The sequence below is a fragment of the Colletotrichum lupini genome, chromosome 9, assembly GCF_023278565.1.
Source record: "Colletotrichum lupini chromosome 9, complete sequence".
In the NCBI taxonomy this organism is placed as follows: domain Eukaryota; kingdom Fungi; phylum Ascomycota; class Sordariomycetes; order Glomerellales; family Glomerellaceae; genus Colletotrichum; species Colletotrichum lupini.
The window spans coordinates 3,301,357-3,323,142 of NC_064682.1; the positions used below are offsets into that span (position 1 = coordinate 3,301,357).

Genomic DNA, 21,786 nt, shown 5'->3' on the forward strand with positions numbered 1-21,786 from the left:
TTAAAGTCGACTGAGCCGACATGCCACTTTGGTACGCAGACACACTTCAGAGGCCCAGACGTTTCCTTTTCGTCGAGCTGCTGCTGATGTGCCGCTGACAGACAAGAACAAAAGGTCCGAAGCCGTAGGGTAAGGAATGTAGAAAAAAGAAACAAACGAACCCCGAAACTCCGGTCTCAACGGCTTTCATTGTGGGCTTTTCCTGTCTTCCACTTTCTTCTTTTTCTTCGCCAGATGGTCATTCGACTTTGCTCATACCAGACTGGCTCGGTCCACGTTATTCCCCCCTAACCACTCTGCCTTTCTCCTACGTACGGGGTGCCGCTCCCAAGGAACCGTTTAAGGTTTCTGACAGAAAGACACTTATGTTCCTGGACCTGGTCAAAGACCCCAGCACGCGCTCCCCCTCTCCGTATCATTCTTACGTTCGCGAATCTCCAGTTCAACGTCCAGTTTGGGCACATCCTGGCCAGACACACGAGCCCTCACTTGAGAACCCCAGGCGACGTCGATCGGAGACGGCGGTATCAATCGCTCCTCGGTGATAGAGTCGAGCAGGAACCGCGGGAAGGGAAACGGGACAGAATAAGCCGCTCGTACGTCTTCTTCTCGAGCCTGGTTTGAGCCAGCATCGCACAAGTCATGGCGGACACCACCACAGCAAGGGCAGAAGCCGACCAGCCCGAAAAGTCACCCTCCCCCCCTCTGCCTCAATCGGGACACCGCTCGCGATCAGGATCGGGCGGACGGCAGACACCACCACAGCAGGACTTTGAAGCGGAGAACGTGGTCGAGGCCGACACGGAAGATGACGGCGCGTCGTCGCGGGCAGGGGACGAGGTCTGGGACGAAGGGTTCGACGGCAGCAGCATCGGCAACCACTCGGCCTCGACGTCGCTATCCAACAGCGTGCGCGACTACGTCTTTGAGAACACCCGGCGGTATCACAAGTACATGGAGGGCCGGTACCTGATGCCCAACGACGAGCCGGAGCAGGAGCGCGAGGATATGAAGCATGCCATGTGCGTCAATGTCATGGATGGAAAGCTTCATTGCGCGCCGTTGGAGAATCCGCAAAAGATTATTGATATTGGTACGGGGACGGGGATCTGGGCTATTGATAGTGAGTTCCCTTTTCGCCTGATCGTCTGCTTTTCAGTCTGCTATTTTGATAGCGTCTTCATGATAGAGATGATGGCATGTAGACGATTAGTCTGGACAACCCTTCACCAGACGACAGTCTTGAATGCCCAAATGACCTTGAGCAAGTACTGACACCATCTCAAGTGGGCGATGAGTATCCAGAAGCAGACATATCCGGCATCGACCTGAGCCCAATCCAACCAACCTGGGTACCCCCCAACGTCCGCTTCGTCGTCGACGACGCAGAGGCAGAATGGGTCTGGCCACCATCCTCCCTCGACTTTGTGCACGCGCGGCACATGTGCATGGCCGTCAAGAACTGGCCGCGCATGCTCTCCCAAGCCTTTACCGCGCTGAAGCCCGGCGGCTGGGTCGAGCTCCAGGAGTTGCGGTTCGTCCTGCAGTGCGACGACGGGACGATGCCCGGGCCCGAGGAGTACGGCTACGGCAAGTTTGTGGACCTCTGCATGTCCGGGTTCCGGAGCTTCGGCATCAACCCGCTGGCGATGGAGAGGAACTCGGAGATGCTCCGCGAGAGTGGGTTTGAGAATGTTGTTGAAAAGGTGTGGAAGGTGCCCATCGGGACGTGGCCGCGGGACCAGAAGCTCAAGACGATTGGGTTGTATAACCGCAGCATGCTCATTGATGCGCTTCAGGCCGTGAGTATGGCGCCGTTGACAAGGGGGCTCAAATGGAGTCCTGCTGAGGTGGAGGTGTTTTTGATTGATGTGCGGAAGAGCCTGATGAATGTGTCGATACACTCGTATCTGACGTTCCATGTGGTGTTCGGGCAGAAGCCTCATGACAGCTACTAGATATGAGAGAGATTTGGCGTTTGCTGGTATAGGAGTTTAGTAGTGGTCGCCCCAAGGTTGTACGGAGTTGGGAGGAGGATTTCTCAGCCATCAACTTAGGATTCATTCGATTTCATCAGGACCAAGATGTCCGTGAACTATCAGTACCGAGTGCCACAGATACCTCATCACGTGGCAAGCCACCATTCTCATATGCCCTTCATGGTGGATGAAGACAGTACGATCAAGCAGACCGTCTATATAGGGTACCTAGAGTCTCAAGGAGTCGCTGGCTGAGGGTAATAGATGTGCCCCTCACCTAGTTTAGAAGTACTCCCAGCACGATCTGAGATCTCCCGTTGATCTACACATCAATCATAACATCAGCGACAACAGGTCGATGATCTGATATATACACACCATCGTCAAAATGGTTCGGCAGAACCGCATGAGTCAAAAACTCCATCCCTCTAACCGCCGGATTGCGCACAAACAAATGGTCAAGAAACGTATCATCCGACGTGTCATCCGTGAACGCAGTGTACGTCTTCGAGTATCCCACCCTCCTAGACTCAGGAACTACATCCCGAACATCGTGCAAGTTCTCATCCGCGATCAAAATCTGATACGCCGCATTATCCGGCTCAATGTTCAAGTCGCCGCCCAGAAACACCGGCACAGCCCCCTCTGTCGAGTTCTCCCACTCCTTCGCCAAGCCGACCAAGAGCTCTGCACTATGTTCCCTTGCAACCTGGCCCACGTGGTCAAAGTGCGTGCACATATACACCAGCGGCAGTCCACTCTCTACATGCTGGAACGACGCGACGGTGACGATGCGCGGGAGCGCGGCGTCCCAGCCCTTGGACCCGGGGACATCAGGTGTTTCGCTCAACCAGTACGTCCGGTTCTCCGTGAGAGTCCAAGTGCCCGGCCGGTAGTAGATTGGCGAAAACTCCCCGGCAGCGACGCCGTCATCACGGCCGACGCCGACGTGGGACCAGGCTTGGCCCAGGTCTTGGGCGATGTCGAGGAGTTGTTCTTCGACAACTTCTTGCATGCAGACAAGTGATTCGGGCCGGGCTGCGGTCTCGTAGTTGAGCTGAGAGAAGAGGCGAGGTCTGCGGGCGGACCAAGGTGCTTCGTTGGTTCCTGGGTCTGGGGTGGCCCAACGGATGTTGTAGGTTATGAAGCGTAGAGCGAGGTCGGATGGTTGGCAACTGACCAGGCTCGCTCCAAATAACAACGTTGTGACCAGGTAAGACTTCATTGCTGCTTGGAGGGAAGTACGCTTTAGACTCGTTTTACATGTGGCACGGCAGTACACAATGAATGGAACCAGAACAGCATTTATGACTAGAACTTCTGGTCTGAAGGCTTCCCGAACCTTTACTCTTCGAAACACACATGTTGAATACGATCGGGTGAGGGGAAGCACACTGAGAATCCGGATGGCACGCTCGCAGCTGCAGGTCGTCGTCACATCGTTATTTCAACAAGTCTATCTCTTGACCTTCCCCTTCAGGTTACCATTAGGCCGGCAATGTTTACCCACGTTTCTCTGATCGACGGCGGGCTCCGGGTTCACGTGGGATCCCAGTGGCCGCTCATTCGCCGAGAAAGTGGATACCATCCGGCCAAGGAGGGGTCGACGCCGGGTCGGAGGCCTTCTCAAGGTGATGGGGCAGCACGGCATCGGGCTTCTCCCCCTCGGAGCCCGCGTCTAGTCTATCGGCTTACTGACGAACTTAACAATCATCACTAGAAGGAGCTCTTGAGCCTCAAAAAAGTCGCTCGAAAAGCTCCATGCCATCATCCCTTCTTAGCTTCTTCGAAGCTTACCCGGTTGAGGCATAGATCGCTGCGCTTGTCTGTTTGGCACTGAGGCTCTGGGCCTCGAACTTGTCTTTTCAAGGTTCATGGGATTATGAGAATGGATATCTCGCCCGTCAGCCAAGACACTCGATCCCAATCTTGCGCCTCAGCAAATTGCCAGAGCTCCTGAATTTCGACGAGCACCGAAACTCTCTTTTTGCCAAGATTTGCCGTAGACGCTGTTTCCAAGGGGGTTGGTTCACCGCTTAACACATAACATCTTCAACAATCATTCATCTCCTTTTTAGTCTTATCAGATCACGTCAGCGAGCTGCGGACTGGATATGGAATTTTGCCCGAATTACTTTTCCCCTGTACTCAAGCCCCACCGTCGTACTGCTTTCTTACTGCAGTACCTATAGGTGGTAGTGAGAATCGACACAGGTTCACAACCACGAGCAACTTCTCTTCTTGGCTCGGCTATCGGGTCTGCCTTGTCTCGCACTGACATAAAAGCCTGATATTCCACTTTGTGCGTAACTCATCAATAATACGAGCCACGAGGTTCTCCTCCTCGTCCACCCACATTCCCGATCCATTATTGGGGGCTGGGCCGTAGGGCAGGTGTTCCTCCGTTGGAAGCTGGGCTCCATCCAGTTCATTTATGCATTGATGCTGAAGAGGCCAGAGCGCCGTTCAGGGGCAGAGCTTCTTGCAGGGACAGGGTTCAAACACGTGTGCTGACAGCCAATATGTTCATGATGCCTGGTGGGATCTTTTCTGCCCATTTGCTCTTTGTCACCCATGTGGAGTTTCTGCTGTCAAAGAAGCGGAACAGAGGCTAAACCATGAGGGTTTTTGGGTCACCATTGGCTAGTGGGAGGGTTTCTGCTGCAGTTATTTTGGCCACTGCCTTGGTTTTTGATTAATTTCCGTTGACAAAACGCGCACGTCGGGTTGGAGTAAGGTTGCATCCCAAGTGGATATTCTACAGGATTTTATACATTAGTCTGAAAACTAGCATCCGTACCTTCGACATTCCAACATCCACCCGGGTATTCACGTCCCTGCCTTTCAGTGACGATCCACAGACCCAGTACGACCACCTGAACCTCTCATGTCGTGTGACATTTCAATGTCGACCTGATATGTGTACTGCGCGTGAATGCCGCCCTTTTGGTCACTCGGCAGCAAATCCCCCTTATCCGAGTCGCCGTCCTGGAGGCGTTCCCAGGTCTCGTCCCCTCTGCCGTGCACCGTAGCCAGGCTGAAGCCCACGTCGGTCGGGTTGCGGAATCGGTCGCGGCTCCTGGGCTCGAGCGGCTTGCTTCCGATGGTGAAGAGACCCGTTTTGGTCCCGCTCCCGCTCGGGTTCGTCTTTTCCGACGTGCCGCGAGTTCGCGCGATGAAACGGCGTAGCGAGGGGACCGATGAGGCGATGCAGCCGATTCCGGTCTCGATGTTGGAGCAGAGCATCGTGTGGGCGACCCAGACTGGAAAGGCCCCTGGTCAGTTTTTCCATGACGCAATGGATTTGATTCTTGGGAACCGGAAGAAGGGGAGTGCTTTACTCACATTGAAGGTCTGTCTGGCCTTTGAATTTGTTGACATAGGGGATACGGACCATGGTGATGATAGATGCCCTGGAGCTGCGTTAGTCTTGATGTCGTGGTCTGCTTTCCTGCAATGGTCAAACTTACACCGAGGCAAAGGACAACAGTCCAAAGACCTGGAGCTTCGTCTGCGTCTTCATCTGCGTGCCCCAGAGAATGATAGCAGGCACAACAACCAAAGCCGAATCCGTCACAATAGCCGAGCTCGTCGCAACGTGGCCGATGGCGATGAGGACATCAACAGAGCTGCACGTTCCTTCGCCACTGAGAATCATCGTGGGCGTCCAGATGGCCTCGACCGGCTGACAGTATAACAGCGTTCCGATGAAAGTGATCATGAAAGAAGCCCACGTGACGCCGAGCAGGACCCAGACCGTGATGCGCAGAGCATTGTTCGTCGTAATGATTCTTTGGATGGTGAGGCAGACGGATGACTTGACGAGGGCGAGGGCGACGACGTATATCAAGATCCAGATGATGTAGATCTTGAGGGCCTCTGAAAACATCCACATGTTGAGCTTTTCTTGCAACGTGCCCAACCCGACGAGGCAGCCGTATATCGTCAGTCCCACGCTTGGTACGTAAACCACCTTTTCACAGGGCAGATTAGCGAAGCTATCCGGTTTCCTCGAAATTGTAAGAGTGGCATACCGTTCCCGCGAGCATCAGTCCATCGTCTAGGCCAAATGTGCCCTCAACGAGGCGCACGCTCGTTCGTACGCCGACACATATCACCGATATGACGAGGAAGACGGATGATATGATGATGATGGCTAGTGGCAGGTGCTCCGGCTCGAGGATTCGTAGATCGGGGTCGACATTCGTTGACAAGGACATATTGGGCGACACGTGGTCTTTGATCAAATCCTTTCTTTTCGTTAAGAAGCAATCCACCCTCACGCCACGGTTTTCGAATGTGGTGTTGACAACAAAAAGTAGGCACTCCCCGAGTTATAAACCTCCGGGTAGAACCCTCTTCGGGGCTTCAAGTGCCGCAGCCGCAGCCTGCAGATCTGTACCACTAATGCAGGGGAGCAGGATGGGCCGCTTGGGAACTAAATTCAGTCCCGGTAGTAGGAGGCGGCGTAGCAGTGGTAGTCTTGGGTCTTGGACTGCTCGAAAAGATCAGAACCGGGGATCATGTTCCTGGTTTCCATGGATGCAACCCCAGATATTAACATTTGGGGGGCGCTACTTTGACACTTTGACACTTCGAGAACTGTCATAGACCTCGTAGATGCTCATAGGCTTGCCACTGGTCGAGAAAACCTGATGCAACCAACAGGGACCGCCTTCCAACAAGAAGGGGGCCATAGACCCATGGGCCATGGCAACCGGATGGCCTGGAAGAGGAAAAAAGTCAAGAAGCAGTTCTCGAACTGGGTCTTATTTGCCCACTTTCCCGTCACCAATGATCACTAATGAAGGAAACGGTCTTCAGGCCGAGAAGGCTCGGGTTGGTTGGAATTGGGGGCCGCTAGCAAAGGCGGCACAACGCTCAGGGGTCCGTTGCAAGAGGATGAGCATCCACCGCTCAAGGACTCCACAGCACTAGGCGAAAGACATCACCAACGTCCGAAGAGAAGCGTCGAAAAAGTTGCATGGAAGGATGGGCTTGACAGTCAACCAATGACGGGATCTGACATGTCGCATGGCAGAACGGCGCTAGTTGGAGCAGCGAATTCCTCTGCCACGATCGTTTTTGGGGGTTGAAACATGTCGATCACTACGACGTCGAAGGGGGCCACAATTGGGATCATCGCCGGCCACAGTAAGTATTCTACGATGGAATTGTGGGAGCCGTTGTTGGACGGTCATCTCGTACGAGGATAAGACGAGCCGTTCTGCCGCTTTCGGGTTCCAAGATGTGATATGCCCAGTTCTGATCTGACCGGTCAACGCCCCCCGGTTGTGAAAAGCTCGAAAGAAAGAGACAACCAACCCGAGCCGTCCCGAATAGGTTTATTCGTTCATCCTGGGGCACACATGCACGGGGGTTTCTATGCGTAGCGAGACGAGGGCATCCACTCTGGCTGGTATGCATGTTTTTGGAATAGTTGAGATTAAGAAATAAACTAAGACGGCCGCGAACGCGGCACTTGTGATAATTAAGTCTAACCATGGGAAACAATCTAAGACTGTTAGACTATCGTCACCCGCACGCCATTCGACCCCGGCTTAGTCACGGGAATGAACATGTCGTGATCGTAAGCAACGTCCTCGTCCGTCGTCTCATACAGACGCATCTTGGGTAGAACACGCAGAGCAAGCGCCGTCAAGCACAAGTTGAGCTCACACAAGGCAAGGCTGTTCAAAAACAAGTCAGCAAACACGGTTCTCACCAAGTCAAGAAGGTTTCAACTCACTTCATGCCTAAGCAAGATCTGCTGCCCTTGGAAAAGGCAAGCATACCCTTCTCAACATCCTTTCGGCGTTGGTTGTTCTCGTCCAGCCAGCGCTCGGGAATAAACTGATACGAGTCGGGGAACACAGTCTCGTCATGGTGCGTGATCACAGCAGACATGCCAACAGCGTAGCCAGCAGGAATGACATACTCGACAGGCTTCTTGTTGAACTCGCCGCGGTAGACCAGGTTCTCCTCAGTAGGCACACGAGCAGTACGCGCAGAGACACCGTACGAAAGGCGAAGGCCCTCCTGGAGGACAGCACCCAGATAAGGCAGGTTCTCGAGACTCGTCCAGCCGGGGAGGTGCTTGGGGTCGTCGACGACGGCCTTCAACTCGTCCTGGAGCTTCTTGAGCAGATGGGGCTTGGTGAGGAGGTGGTACGTGATGACACCCAGGGCCCAGCTGGTGGTCTCGGTTCCCGCGCCCACAACGGCGGCCGCCTCGTCGGCTAGGCGCTGTGGGTTCTTCTCGAGCAGCTCCAGGTCTGACTCCAGGAGGGACCCGAAGACTGTGGGGCGCTCGTGCCGGATGCCGGCGTCGAGCTCGGCTTTGGTGTGCTTCACCTTGTTGGGAATATCAATCTTGAGCGTGCGGATGAGCAGGGCAATGTCGGCAGGTAAGTAATCCACAAGCCTTTTGAGAGTTAGCATCTTCCATTGCGTCTCGGAATCGTAGATGGGCTCAAGAAGCAAACATACCACTCTCCAAGAACGGCAAAGGACTTGGTCCAGGGAAAGAATCGGAAGACAAAGACAGGTCTCAGGATGGAGGCAGTCGGCTCCCGAAAGTTGGGGTACCAGCCATCTTGTCTGAGGAAACCGAAGCTCTCACCGAAGCAATATCCGGAGATAGCGTCAGAGGTGAAGCAGCTGTAAGCCATTGTCACGTCGAAAGCCTCCCGCTGAGAAAGCAGCTTGTCGCAAAGCTTCTGGACCAGATCGTGAACGTCGCCTTCGAGGCGCGCAATATTGCCGCGAGAGAAGAACTTGGCCAGGGGGATGCGACGAACGCGATGCGAATCATGGTTCACGGTTCCGAAGCCAGACTCGCCCAAGCTATACAACAAATGTTTGATAAGCACTACTGCTCCTAGGCGTTCTCATCTACGTATGAAGTACTCACGCAGAACCGTTAATCTGGTGGACAGGCTTGTCGCGCTTGCGACCACTGACGGCGTAGATATCATCTGAAAAGTTGACGTCGTTGCAGTGTACTTCGTGGGGGCTGATGCGGACGATGGGGCCTTTGCGACAACATTAGATTTCGTCTTGAGTCTCCCGAAGAGTGCAGCTGGACTTACCATACTGCTCGTGCATGCGGCTAATCTCCCTGGTGTAGCGACCGAAAAGAATGACATCGTAGTAAAATTCGGGGATGTATGTGGCTGCAGACAGTTTAGGTCCGGGAATGTGGCTCAAAGGATGCAAAGGCGAGATGTTGTAGAGCGCCTTTGCAACCTGGTATAGCAGCCATAGGCCGGCAAGACCGAGCACGGTACGGGCCGAGAGGTACGACGAGGAGACGTCGAGGGGCGACGACGTAGTCTCGATGGTTGACATTGTGTTATTCCTGATTCGCCAGGGAACGGGAACTTGGGAAGGATGAGAAGGAAGCTTTCAATCACGGAATCCAGAGAGCAGAGGAGGAGGGCATTCTTCTTCGTCTCTTCTCTCACATCTCCCAAGACTTGCGCCACGGTAGAATGTGTGGAGAGTCCGGGGTGGGATGAAGATAGTCAAAGGGGCGGTCCACACGTTCTGCATTTGACCTACACCCGAAAAAGCCAGAGCACCGAGGTTTACAACGTTGGAGACATGGGTGGGTGGCATGAGCGATCAACGGGACGCGCAGGCAAGAAAACCCCGAAGAACGGCAGATGTCTCTTAGTTGTCGGTGTAGGTTCCTCATACGTGAAGGGTAAGGCGAATTGGGCTCGGAAAACTGATCATGGGCGTTCTAGGCAATCCGAATAGATGGTCTGACATTCGCACGGCAGCAATCCATTGTCTGTTCGCGCTGCAACGACACACGCAATCCCTGAATTAGGGCGCAACGGCTTTTTTCGGTGGCTCAAACTTGAACCAAAGTTGCCTAACTCGGAGATGTCAAACGGCCCGCTAAGGGGGGAGGGGGAGCTGGCTACATGGAGATTTTCTTTTCTGGGCCCGGCCAGTTGGTTGGTTGAAGAATGAGGATCCCTGAAGATTGCGGCCATGGGAAACCCTCCTTTTCTATCCCCTTGTTCAAGTTGTGGGACCCCGGACTTCTTTCGGCCATATGAAAGCCCCTAATTACGTTGCAGCCAGCGTCATTCGGTACACGTGTAGATGGGCGCGGGGAGTCGTATTCAGTGCCCGCTCAGTCTCTGGAAAGGGAATGGAAATCATGAGTGATGGAGCCTGTGGGCAGGCCGGAGTTTCGGACAACGCACCGAGTGAGTTGAGCCGACAATCATGCTCGATCGGCCTGCGGGGCCGGGTATCCACCCCGGGGCACTGCCGTACCCGGCGCCGGCTGCCTGCCAAAATTCCGTTGAACACCGTGCTTACCACTCCGGTGGTGCCACAGTTCGGTATTTGAGGCGCTACATGGATTATCTGGCAATTTGGAGCAATCATAATTAGAGGCAACTAAATGGAAGGCTCTATAGTGGTGGAAGTGAGTTCTTTTCCACTTGTGGATGGTCTTCTGTTCAGATGAGGATCTTCGATTTCTATGAAGGCCACTAAAGATTTCTTGCAGTCCAAAAAAGAACATGTAACTACCTCACTGAATGCTTCACTCCGCAAATATTGAAAGGGGCACCCTGCACCGGACTGCTCTTGATGATGGTGATGATGATGATGATGATGATTGAAGAATGTTCGCGACCTTAACAGTACTTGGTGTCACCAGGAGGAGCGCACTTGCAGGCCGGTCCATCAGCTGCTTGCCAAGGAACGCAGCACTATGGAGTCAATTATTAGCATCAATTCATAGCCTTTTTCACGTGTTAATGATGAACGTACCCAGCTACCAGCGCATTCGCCAGCGCCACCGCAATTGGCCTTCCAGCAGTTGATTTGCCTGACGAAGATGGCAGAGGCCGCCTCGCCGACCGGATTCGCCAAGGCGAGGGGAGCCGATACGAGGAGGATGAGGTTTGCGAGAGTGATGGGCTGCATGTTGGGCGAAATGGTGCGTGAGAGTGAGGCTTGGTGGCGAACTGTGGCTAATGATGGTAATGCAATGACGAGGAGAAAAAGAAGTAGAGTTGTAGAGGACATTTTCGATATCTTATACTTGTAGGGCAGAATGTGAATTCCTGGATTGACTCAAGACGCCAGTTGAAATACAGGGCTAGCAGATGATCACATTGCTGTGTTGGTCAGGATTCTGGTGATGTTGTTTGGCACCAGCCATTGTTAGAAAGATTTGGAATCAGTTCCTGATGCCATGAGCCCCATTATTTCGTTTTAAGAAGCTTTACGAGCCACCGAGAACTCCGCATTGCAAAGACGGTCATGGCTTGGCGGATTATAGGTTGCGAGTGTAGCATTTTTGGTGCATTCTGGCCTCTACTGAGGACGTATAGGGTGAGGATTTAGCATCAAAGAATTCCGCCAAGTCCGTCGCTTCGGGTAGGCCCCAACTGACAATATCGGTAACGTATGGGTATCTGCTCATCGATGCCAAGCATACCTGGAAGGGAAGCTGGGCGTGAGGTTCAAGCACAAAGCACTGTGCTACTGGCTGAGGCATGGAGGTGGTGAAATAAAGGTACCAGGTGTTCTCTACCTAATCAGTAGATAGCCGAACTCTTCCTAGATACGAAGATTGACACGCCTTTAGGCTGTATCTATCTAGAATCCCCGGCTTATTGAGCTCAAATTTCGGAATCCATCAAGCCTTCGAAGCATGAGGAGAATGACGGGCTGTAGTGATGCAAAGCTATGACTCGCGAAGTTTATATATCTAAAAAGGCCTCCTGGATTTTACTATCACGGCGGAATCCACTTCCTGAATCGGCTAGTATTACCGCTCAATAAAGCACAGATCTATGTTGTGTGGCGAGTTTAATCTGCCAAGGTAGTCGTATTGAAGCAGGGTGATCTTTGGCATCCCGTTGAGACCAATCGACTACCTCACCGAGAAGGCTTGCTGCTCTCTGAGAATCTCAGTCAATGATGCCGTTGGATTTGGACTTCATAGGCATCAGGCTCGCAAGGCAGACAGAGGATGGCATGCATGCATTCTAGAGACTCAGCAAGCTCGTCCAGTGGTCGCAATCACGGCTCAGAATCATGATAATGACATTGATGCTGGCTATACCATGGAAAATGACAGCTGCACAGGGCATATAGACCCGCGGAAGCATTCTTATCTCGATCCAAGTATCAATGGGAACATCCCTAGGATAGGACTTTCTGGCGGGAACATTGGTTTGAGCTAGACTTGGTAAATAATCTGAAAACTCAATGCCACAGCGAGTATCTAGTCGCCTGGATATCTACAGACTAATTGAGTACAGCACCTTGCATATGTGCAGTTACGCGGACCCTCGAATCCCATCTTCATTCCATTATCGACATTGGTGTCATGTCTTCGGGAACAGGGCCAGGGATATCCGGCCGATTGCGGAAGATGGCGAAGCACACCTCGGCGATGTCCTTGGCCATAGCCGGACTAGCCGCATCGATCTCCGCTCCGCTGTGTCCCATCCTCACAAGCTTGGCTTTCGCCGATACCATGTTGGCGATGATGAAAGCCTTCCCTACAAAGTCTTGCGTCGCGAGCCTCCTTTCGGCAATGAGGGCGTAGCGGTCGATAATATCTATGATCCGGTCTCGAAGCTCGGCGATTAACGTCCAGGGCTTGTTGTCAGTGATGGACACTTCTAGCTGAAAACAGAGGAACAACACGGCTTGTAGGGCCACTGTACGAAACAGAGACCCGGAGGTCCTCATCATGTTCACCAGTCCACCCACGTCAAATGCTTTGGCCAGTTTGTTGGGAGGGTCAATGGTCTCGAGGATGGAGATGGCGGTGCTGACGCACAAGGTGTGCGAGAACGCCAATGTGGAGCTTCGTTGAATGCCAAATGGTAAGTGAAGAGCAAGTAATGACCTCTGACAGAGAATGGCTGAGAAACATAGAGCAAAATTTCCCCGGTCAGGAGAGCTGTCTGCTAGCAGCGGATGTGCTGCAGCTTCAAATGTCTCCTGCAACTTTGAAGCCTCGTCGTATTTCGTGGAGCATCTGATGTCATTGAGGAAGTTGGCGATACGCATACGCGTTCTCAGAGTCAAAATCAAGTAGCCCACAGGTGACGAGTCACCCTGGTGAGCTCCAGCGACACTGCCACCTGATCTTGGAGGTGTTGGTAGCGACATATCCCAGTCGTCAGGCCCTATCGTTGTCAAAACTCCCTCATTCATTGAGCTTTGTAGATCTAGCTCCAGGATCGTGTACCAGAGATTTTGTTGAGTCTCTAGCTCGTCCTTTGTAAGGCGGTCTCCTGTGACTGAGGGATCGCGATGCAGGCCTGCCACCATGGCGTTCCGCGCCAGCATACCCGATGAGGACCAAGTAGCGGTAGAATCCAGGCTGTAGACCTGCCTCATGATGTCAATCAAGCAGCATGCTTGGAGAGTGCTGACATCGCAAGGGTTCGAACGAAGGGCGACGCCCTGCCACGCTAGGATGAGATGCCACCACCCCTCAATCTTGGTGTCCGGCAATCGGCCGCTGTTGATGTCTAGAGTACCATTTCCAATGGCTATAACCAGCAAGATTTGTATGCAGTCGGAAATGGGTACGCTCTCAGGCTTTTCCCAAAATCTCAAGACCTGGTCTTGGAAAATTGGCTTTTGTAAGAGCGCAAAGACGGAGCCAAAAGTTTCGAAATATCGCTGGACTAGAAACTCCGTTGTGCTCCTTGGTGGAAACTCTTCAAACATGGATAGTTGGGGCCCCTGGGTCTCTCCGAGAAAGAGGGTTCGGCGCTGGTACAACGAAGTCTTGAGCTCATTGAAAGTTGTGAACTGGCCGCCAGGTAAAGAGAACCCGGCTCGGCCCATGAGAGCCATGATATGCTGGAACTATAACAATTGTTAATGGAGAAAAAGCGATGCCGTTGAGTTTTGTCATACCTTTGGGAAAAGCCAGTGGTTGCTACTACGCCCGTACCACGTTCTTCTCGAATTGAGTTTGCTGGGCTTTACGGTCGGGGCCCCGGCGTTCTCGGACATACCCAGCGCGTCTGCGTTCCCATCAAGCAAGCCCTCTTGGGCCCCAGGAGTCGGTGAATCCGCGTCATCGTCTCTTACGCTTCTGTCTCGAGACTCGGAAGCTGAAGCGCTGCGATTCACAGCAGGCAATATGCTTTCGGGTCTTGCATCTACCTGATCGTCGGAGTGGCCCGGTGTATGCCTGACGTCGGGACCTCGTTCCCTACCCGTGGATGTTTGCTGCTGCTCACGGGGCGATCGCTTCGGTACGCTGCCGTGGACCGGTCTCACGTACGTGCATTTCAGCGGGGGATTGTTCTTTGAGCACCGGTCGCAGGGCCGCTGCTTATTGCATTTCAGTTTTCGGCGATGACATTCGAGACAGACGAGCATCGGCCGCTCCCTTCGGCGCCGGCGCGTGAGCACCGGCGTATCTTCCATTTGTTGGGCGTCGGACATAGTAGTCGAGTGTTTGCCCCGGGTGAAGTGGGTACAATAACTAGCATTCACAGTCGGCAGATGGCTGCAGATGGGAATATGAACGTTTGGCAGTGAAGAGCAAGATTGTTTGTTGTTTGGGATCGCCGGAGATTTGAGGTTGACTGAGTTCAGTCTCTCTCTTCGATCACCGACGGTATTTGAACTGATCCCCACCCGTAAAGCCGAGCACTCGACTTTGGTTTGCCTTACTAACCGGACTTAAAGGTGGGGAAGGTCGACAAAGCGTGTGTTACACGCAGCTATCATCGAACTCTGCAGATATACCCCCAGTACTTTTAGATACGAATCGACTGAAAAGAGAGATACTAGGTCTGTTCTGAATTCTTATAAAGTCTTCAGAATGGTAGCGGAGGTTGTAGCCCGGCTGTTCGCGTTCTTGAGCCCATTGACTGACATCTCTATTACACTATGGGGGTACAGGATGACCTCCCCAACGTCGTCGACTGGACAGATGAATACGATTTTGGCAATCCTCGGAACTTCTCCCCAGGTAAGAAGTGGGGAACAACAGTTCACTACGGTCTTGTTACCTTCATTGTCACTTTTGCCAGTTCAATTTTCAGTACTGCAACTGAAGTGACGAGCCAGTCATTCGGGGTGTCAAAAGATGTCATGCATTTAGCAACAGCACTCAATGTTTTGGTAAGTAGAGCTATGCTATGGCAGATTCAATACGACTGACCGTGGATAGGGGTTTGCATTCGGACCCCTGGTTTTTGGACCGCTCTCCGAGTTGTACGGTCGCAAGACTCCCCTGCTACTGGGACTCCTCGTCTTCTGCGTTTTCAACATACCAGTTGCCGTCGCAACAAACGTCGAGACGATATTGGTATGCAGGTTCGTTATCGGTTTCGGAGGCGCGGCTCCTTTAGCCATCGTTGGCGGCGCACTCGTTGACCTCTTCCTTCCCATTGAAAGAGGCATCGCGGTCTGCATTTTTGCTGGCGCAACGTTCATGGGCTCCATTTTCGGGCCAATAGTCGGTGGCTTTGTCACCGAATCCTATTTGGGATGGCGATGGACGGCTTGGTTAACATTCATTCCCGGTGCTGTGCTGTGGGCGATTCTCTTGCTGTTCATCCCGGAGACATACGGCCCAGTCATACTCAAAAGAAGAGCTCGGGAGCTCCGTTTCGCAACTGGCAATTGGGCACTCCATGCTGCCGTCGAGGAGCATCGGTTGGAATTGAGCGACATCGCACAGAAGTATCTCGTCAGACCTATCGCCATGCTCTGCCGCGAGCCCATCTTGGCCCTCGTGACAGTCTATATGTCGCTCATTTACGGTATTTTATACCTCTTCTTCGAGGCTTACCCGTTCTCTTTTTCCGCCAAACGCGGTTGGAGTCTAGGCGTAGGAACCCTTCCGTTCCTAAGCCTTGGGTTCGGTATTGTTCTTGGAGGAGCGGTCGTGTTACTACACCTCAAACTCCGGTACGCAAAGATATACAAAGCGGATGGGAAGGTGCCGCCAGAAGAACGCCTCATTCCAATGGTCTTCGGTGCTGTTTCACTACCAATAGGCATGTTGTGGTTCGCCTGGACAAGCGATCCAGACATTCATTGGGCCCCCCAAGTCCTTGCAGGCGTTCCCACTGGGATAGGGATCATGACCATCTTCATACAAGGGTTGGTGTACATAATCGACACATATGCTCAACTCTCTAACAGCGCCATTGCGGCCAACGTATTTCTGAGAAGCTGGGTTGGTGCTGGTTTTACTATGTTCGCGACCAGCATGTACAGCAAATTGGGTAAGCTTGATCATCTTTCTACTTGAAAAAGCTGTGCCATTTGCTCACTGAAGTGGTAGGCGTTGCGTGGGCATCATCGCTACTTGGTTTCATCTGCGTTTCTTTGATACCAGTCCCAGTTTTGTTTCTCAAGTATGGTAAAGTCATCAGGAAGAGAAGTCGGTATGCTCCGTTTACAGACTAAAGCATTCGTAAGCCACTGTTAGAACAATGAGGTTGAGATAAAGGAAATCTATCAACACATACAAGTGATGAAGCTCTGTGCGAACAGTGCCGTGTCCTGCGGAGTTAAGTGCCCCCGGATTCAGTCGAAGCCCTGTATATAAACATACCGGTAGATTCAAAAAGGCTTATAGAGGGTGAGCTCATAGGCCGACTCATGACTACTTAAGAGGTGAACGTAGGTTCTTGACTTAAAGTTCTTTTCGTTCCTGCGCGGAGGGGCTCTGCGGCGGGGTTCCTTACTCGGTAAGTTGTCAGCAGCACGTAATACGACCATTGCGCTTAATCTTAAACACGCCTAGACCCTTGAGTCAACCGATTTAAATACATGATGCTCTTTAATTCTGTCTAGTCGGATGACACTTCCTACCATAAGTAGACGGCTCCCTCCATGCCACTTGGTGATTCATTTACGTTGCGTGAAACTACCTCACGAAGAAGATGTCTACATGTACAGAACTTTGACCATATGCACTCACTTAGACACAGAATTGATATCCTTTCAGCTATTCAGATCTATGTCAATTGCTTGAACTACAGAGTCACAGATGAAATTGCTACATTGTGCTGATCAGTGTCTGGTGACCCCTTGCTTGGCCCTTGTCTTGAGTAATGCCACACACAATCGGAAGATCAAGTCGGGTATATTTGACATTCTGAGATTGACAGCTTTTCACATAATTAATGCTACGTATCGAGTAAATTTCCATGCTCATGCTGACAGTTCCTAGAGGAGGGATTGCGGTGAGATATGAGACTCGGGCACACAACAAAAGTGCGAGTATTCGCAAATTACAGATACATAGACCGCTTAGACCACATCTCCGGTAGCAAGACTTGCGGATTTTCTTCCTCATTGCGGTCATTCACAGTCTCGCAGGCACCTTTGAGACCGAGTCCGATAGAACAAGGATTGAATCCAGCGGCGGACCCGGTGTATTCTTCGGTCTCGGATAAGAGGACGCGAAGCGTGGAATCCGTGGGGCTTCAGGCCCACTTCCCATAAACGTTAATCATAGCATTGACAACGACACCATAGCAACCAGTCTTCGTCGATTACACAGTAAGGGTTATGAGTATAGGCGTTAAGCACGCAATCATTTCAAGCCAAGTTGCAATCTGAGAGCCAGTATATAAACCATGAGAACTCACGGGGGTTTCCACGATCTGGATTAGCCCAGAATCGGCCAACGCTACATTTCCTCAGTCCTGGTGTTGGTCAAGCGGCACCATAGAGCATATCCGTCATTACGGAGCAGCCCGGCGCAACCTTGGCCAAGAACTCTTCGTATATTAGAGTTATCTTGTGGGACCCTATCGCGGGCTTTTGAATACGGTGTAGGGGTTGCATTCCAAAGGATTTAATGTATTTTGGGTTCCCGCCTGACTCGGGCTTCATTGTAGAAATGATACGATCGGACTTTCATGTGTTCTCCGCAACTCGCAGAAGATTTCTAAGAAAGCCGAACATAGACTTCCAAACCCGGCGTACAAGCCATCATCTAAGCCTGTACATAAAAGACTGAATACTACCCGTGACGAAGCCTATCTCTTTTGGATCAATCACAACGAACATTACCTCTTTCAACTCAATTGCAAAGCCAAAACCTCTCTCCAAGACTTAACTTAGTCCAACCTACGCAACTCTCAAGATGCAGTTCTCCAGCCTTTTCGTCGCCGCTGTCGCTCTGGTCCTTCCGGCCGCTGTTAGCGTAAGTCGATTTCTCTGTGCTCAAATCCAACCCATGCCCTATTTCATTTACTAATGCTTTACTTCAGGCTGGCTACTGCCAAGGCACTACCTGCATTGACAGCATTCAGAACTTCGAGTGCCCCAAGCAGTGCCCCAAGGACGGCACCTGCGCGCTCAACGTCGCTTGCTTCTAAGGAATGGGTCAATCGTGGAAAGGCAGCATTCCAAAATATTCAGAGCTTGTAAAATATCCTCGGCGAGGAAAAGTCACTTTTACACCCATCATGAAATTACAAATATCTATATGTTCTGCTTCAAGTCACGCAGTGAAGTGTATGCTTGCTTGGCTGTACCTCAATGTCTAGTCGTACCTTATTCGATATGCACACAAACGGCGCCGTGTCTGTAGTTACTTACTTATCTAGCGCAAATCGTTATTTTCGGCAAGGTTTAGTCATATTGCCTAGGCTGATTTCTAATCATATGGTTTGAGATGTTGACGGTCTAGCCGCTGCTATCTCGCACAGCGTGGGTTTTCTGATCTCCACTGAAGGGTCAATTCAGCAACATCCCTATTGGCGGGGGCCGGCCAGGAATCAAGCCCGGAAATAATATCTCAATCTACTTAAAGTTTTCGCTTTCTATGCTGAATGAAGGAAAACGTTCTATACGCCGCTGGGCTTCTATAGACAGTTGTCTACGAACAGAGAGACAAGCAGCTGTTCTTGCGCTTCCTTTTCGTTCATGCAAAACACGTATCCGCGGTTTGTATTATGTTTCGTAGTGCAATAGATATTAGTTTCTGTAACTTTTGCGAGACTAAGATAGCGGCAGAGGATGGCCATTTTCCGAAGATTCCTGTCGCCTTCGGATATCTTCTTCGTTCAAAAGGTAAAGCCAGGCTCTAGATTCTCACAGATATCTTCAGGGCTTCGCTCAGCAAGACCCCGTATCGTTATAACTTATCAGTCCTGCACGCACTCTCCAAAAACTCAACCAAGTGATAAGTAATGAGCAAGTACTATTAGTAATGGAACTGTGGGTAAGTAGGCTTAGATAGTCATTCACAATAGTCGCACACATCCTCAATCTTTTAGGAATCTCCTGCTCACAGATGTCTGACCGAAGTGCTTGACACAATATGGCAGTTGTATCGATATGATCTAACGCTAAATCAAGGGTATCTTGTGGCCAATGGCCGACTCCTATCCCCCCATACCTTTTAGAAGTTATTCTCCTTCTCCATAGCCGTCTTGACAGCCTCTCCTCGTACAGTAACCTCGGTAGTGTAGTCCTTAAACTTGCGAGCCGGGATCTTCTTCATAAACATCTCATCCAACTCCTCGTACGTTCTTCCCGCTGTCTCGGGCAAGTTATACCATAAGTGCACCAACGAAATGACAGCCAAGCCGCCAAAGATGAACGCCAACTTGGCGCCAAGGTTCAGCTGGTCAGGGTTGAACAGGTACGGCAGGACAAAGTTCCACATGGTCGTGAGCGCGTTCTGCAAAGCAAGACCGAGGGCGATGGTCTTGATGCGAAGTCTCGAAGTTGAGACCTCGGCGAGGATCGTGTACGCGGTCGCGCCGATCGTGACGTTGTACCACCAGCAGTACATCATCAAAAGTGCGACAGTGCCCCTGTTGAAGGAGAGTGTTCCGGGAAGGGCTAGACCACCGGTGATGAGGAGGATCACAGTCAAGAATGCGAGCCCGTACACGGTCAAAGGGCGGCGTCCAACCTTGTCAACCAAGTACCATGACATGACGTTTCCAATGAGAGAGCAGATTTGCTGGACGATTTGGAGCTTGAAGCTGTCGGCGGTGCTATAACCAGCCAGCTGCATGTAATACCTGGAAACTGTCAGTCAAAGTACAAAGGTTGGAGGCTGGGGGTAGTGATGGTAGACTAACGTGAAGTAAGAGGCAGCAAAGGTGATTCCCGACAGGGACTGGATGCAAAGAGGCGAGATGCTGATAATGGTACGTCTCAAGTTCGACTTGCGGAAACACTCAAGGTAGCTGGCGCCTGCGGTTTCCTTGCTAACCTGTTCCAGTGTCTGGTGAATGACAGCCAGCCTGACACGGCCTTCATCCCCAGAATGTCCTAGCTTGCTCAGACTCTTGAGTGCCTGTTCATCCTTCTCCTTCATAGCCAGGTACCAAGGACTCTCGGGCATGAAGGGCAAAAAGATGGCGGCGATGGCAGCAAAGCCATACTGGGCACAGAAGACAGCACGGTACGCCCAACGGCTGTTCATAGTACCGGTCTCGTTGACGATGACTGCAACGACCAGGGGTCCGAGTGTGTATGATAGGGCTGAGAGGCAGGTGAAGAGACCGCGGAGGGCGAGGGGAGTGATCTGATGAGGCTCAAATTAGTACCCAATCTGGTCATGTTACGCGCCGGAATCTTGGCTTTGGAGTCTTACCTCTCCGATATATGTGACAGCCACGGTTGATAGAGCACCGATAGCAAAACCATTGATGAACTTGCCGCCGAAGAAGAGTTCATTTGTGGTTGCGACGAATTCGAGAGTGATACCGGTAATGGAGAATGCCAACGCGAGGCCAATGACCTTCTTTCGTCCAAAGATGTCTGCTAGAGGACCGCTACCTAACGCACCCACAACGGCTCTGTATGAAGTAAACATGGTTAGCACATGTCTAGATCGTGTAGTATGGTAGAGAACACGGCGCCGGCATTACTTACGAAGCGATTGGTGCGCCATTGAAAGCGGACTGCCATTTCGTATCCAAGACATAGGAACCTTCAAACTCGTGACCAAAGTCCTTTCGGAATTCTGGAATACTTAAGATGCTGCCGCCTGCCTGATTCTCAAACGCCAGAACCAGGACGCACCATACGGCGTAGATGCACCAGAAGGACGCTTTCGGGTACTTCTTCAAAGACTCAAACTTCCCGAGCTCGTGCTCCTCTTGGTTCCCAAGGTTGGCAAGTTGGGCCTGACCTTCGCCGGGGTGCTCGAGGTGGTCGGCATTGTCCTTCTTCTCAGCGTCGACCATCGTGACTGGCTTTCTTACGTGCGGTTAAAAGACGGACCTAAAACGAAATAACCCCAAAAGGAGAAAAGTCAAACGACTAAGGATCGATTCGGATTCAGGCTAAAAGAGGCTGAAGTCTAAGGTAACGCCAAGATGCAGGACAAGGCTAGAAATTGCAACCATCACGGGCTCTAGCGAGTCTTTATAAGGCAAAGCCGCAACAGACACAATGGGTTGAGACTAGACTTGTAAGTACGAATGGGCGCACGAACCCGAATGGTCCCACGCCGACATCATGGAAACGACCACACCAGAAATCTGGAACTTCGGGGGAATGACACGACGGTGGATCCGGGGTGTTGCCAGCATCGTCTGGGGATACCTGCGGGGCCCCGACTCTATGTGGGAAGATGGAGACTGGTTGGAGACTGGCCGAGGCGAGTCAGGAGACCAAGACGCCGTCACGCCAATACCACCGTTTGTCCGGTGTAGTGCCTGGGGTTTCCCCATCTAGGAGTGCTTGCCGGCGACGAACCCCACGGGAGGAATAGTCTTCATGGTTTCTGAAAATCAGGGGAAGAAGCGGAGATACTCTTATCCAGGAGGCGGCATCAGTCGTTGTCTTGAAGTGC

At 51.9% G+C, this 21,786-nt stretch overlaps 10 protein-coding genes across 10 annotated transcripts; 4 read left to right on the forward strand and 6 right to left on the reverse strand.

Annotated features, from left to right (window-relative positions):
- Positions 1-234: 234 nt before the first annotated feature.
- CLUP02_16854 (methyltransferase domain-containing protein) lies at positions 235-1,958 on the forward strand (the record flags this gene model as incomplete). Its single annotated transcript, XM_049295772.1, has 4 exons — positions 235-270; positions 388-596; positions 666-1,123; positions 1,234-1,958. 4 exons carry the CDS (start codon positions 235-237, stop codon positions 1,956-1,958), a joined length of 1,428 nt encoding a protein of 475 aa, XP_049152919.1.
- A 343-nt stretch (positions 1,959-2,301) lies between these two features.
- On the reverse strand, positions 2,302-3,204 carry CLUP02_16855 (endonuclease/Exonuclease/phosphatase; the record flags this gene model as incomplete). The annotated part of the gene is made up of 1 exon (XM_049295773.1): positions 2,302-3,204. One exon carries the CDS (start codon positions 3,202-3,204, stop codon positions 2,302-2,304), a length of 903 nt encoding a protein of 300 aa, XP_049152920.1.
- A 1,619-nt stretch (positions 3,205-4,823) lies between these two features.
- Positions 4,824-6,199, reverse strand: CLUP02_16856 (uncharacterized protein; the record flags this gene model as incomplete). Its single annotated transcript, XM_049295774.1, has 4 exons — positions 4,824-5,242; positions 5,325-5,392; positions 5,450-5,952; positions 6,014-6,199. The coding sequence occupies 4 exons, from the start codon at positions 6,197-6,199 to the stop codon at positions 4,824-4,826; spliced, it is 1,176 nt and encodes a 391-aa protein (XP_049152921.1).
- A 1,304-nt stretch (positions 6,200-7,503) lies between these two features.
- CLUP02_16857 (cytochrome P450) lies at positions 7,504-9,329 on the reverse strand (the record flags this gene model as incomplete). Its single annotated transcript, XM_049295775.1, has 5 exons — positions 7,504-7,669; positions 7,729-8,403; positions 8,469-8,825; positions 8,893-9,013; positions 9,071-9,329. The coding sequence occupies 5 exons, from the start codon at positions 9,327-9,329 to the stop codon at positions 7,504-7,506; spliced, it is 1,578 nt and encodes a 525-aa protein (XP_049152922.1).
- A 1,313-nt stretch (positions 9,330-10,642) lies between these two features.
- Positions 10,643-10,934, reverse strand: CLUP02_16858 (uncharacterized protein; the record flags this gene model as incomplete). Its single annotated transcript, XM_049295776.1, has 2 exons — positions 10,643-10,717; positions 10,779-10,934. The coding sequence occupies 2 exons, from the start codon at positions 10,932-10,934 to the stop codon at positions 10,643-10,645; spliced, it is 231 nt and encodes a 76-aa protein (XP_049152923.1).
- Positions 10,935-11,667: 733 nt separating this feature from the next.
- CLUP02_16859 (uncharacterized protein) lies at positions 11,668-12,247 on the forward strand (the record flags this gene model as incomplete). The annotated part of the gene is made up of 3 exons (XM_049295777.1): positions 11,668-11,689; positions 11,931-12,143; positions 12,237-12,247. 3 exons carry the CDS (start codon positions 11,668-11,670, stop codon positions 12,245-12,247), a joined length of 246 nt encoding a protein of 81 aa, XP_049152924.1.
- Positions 12,248-12,323: 76 nt separating this feature from the next.
- On the reverse strand, positions 12,324-14,438 carry CLUP02_16860 (uncharacterized protein; the record flags this gene model as incomplete). Its single annotated transcript, XM_049295778.1, has 2 exons — positions 12,324-13,850; positions 13,902-14,438. 2 exons carry the CDS (start codon positions 14,436-14,438, stop codon positions 12,324-12,326), a joined length of 2,064 nt encoding a protein of 687 aa, XP_049152925.1.
- Positions 14,439-14,888: 450 nt separating this feature from the next.
- On the forward strand, positions 14,889-16,418 carry CLUP02_16861 (uncharacterized protein; the record flags this gene model as incomplete). Its single annotated transcript, XM_049295779.1, has 3 exons — positions 14,889-15,122; positions 15,172-16,234; positions 16,294-16,418. 3 exons carry the CDS (start codon positions 14,889-14,891, stop codon positions 16,416-16,418), a joined length of 1,422 nt encoding a protein of 473 aa, XP_049152926.1.
- A 1,690-nt stretch (positions 16,419-18,108) lies between these two features.
- CLUP02_16862 (uncharacterized protein) lies at positions 18,109-18,343 on the forward strand (the record flags this gene model as incomplete). The annotated part of the gene is made up of 2 exons (XM_049295780.1): positions 18,109-18,168; positions 18,236-18,343. 2 exons carry the CDS (start codon positions 18,109-18,111, stop codon positions 18,341-18,343), a joined length of 168 nt encoding a protein of 55 aa, XP_049152927.1.
- A 1,028-nt stretch (positions 18,344-19,371) lies between these two features.
- Positions 19,372-21,664, reverse strand: CLUP02_16863 (MFS hexose transporter; the record flags this gene model as incomplete). Its single annotated transcript, XM_049295781.1, has 5 exons — positions 19,372-20,002; positions 20,063-20,511; positions 20,581-20,785; positions 20,862-21,188; positions 21,423-21,664. The coding sequence occupies 5 exons, from the start codon at positions 21,662-21,664 to the stop codon at positions 19,372-19,374; spliced, it is 1,854 nt and encodes a 617-aa protein (XP_049152928.1).
- Positions 21,665-21,786: the final 122 nt, after the last annotated feature.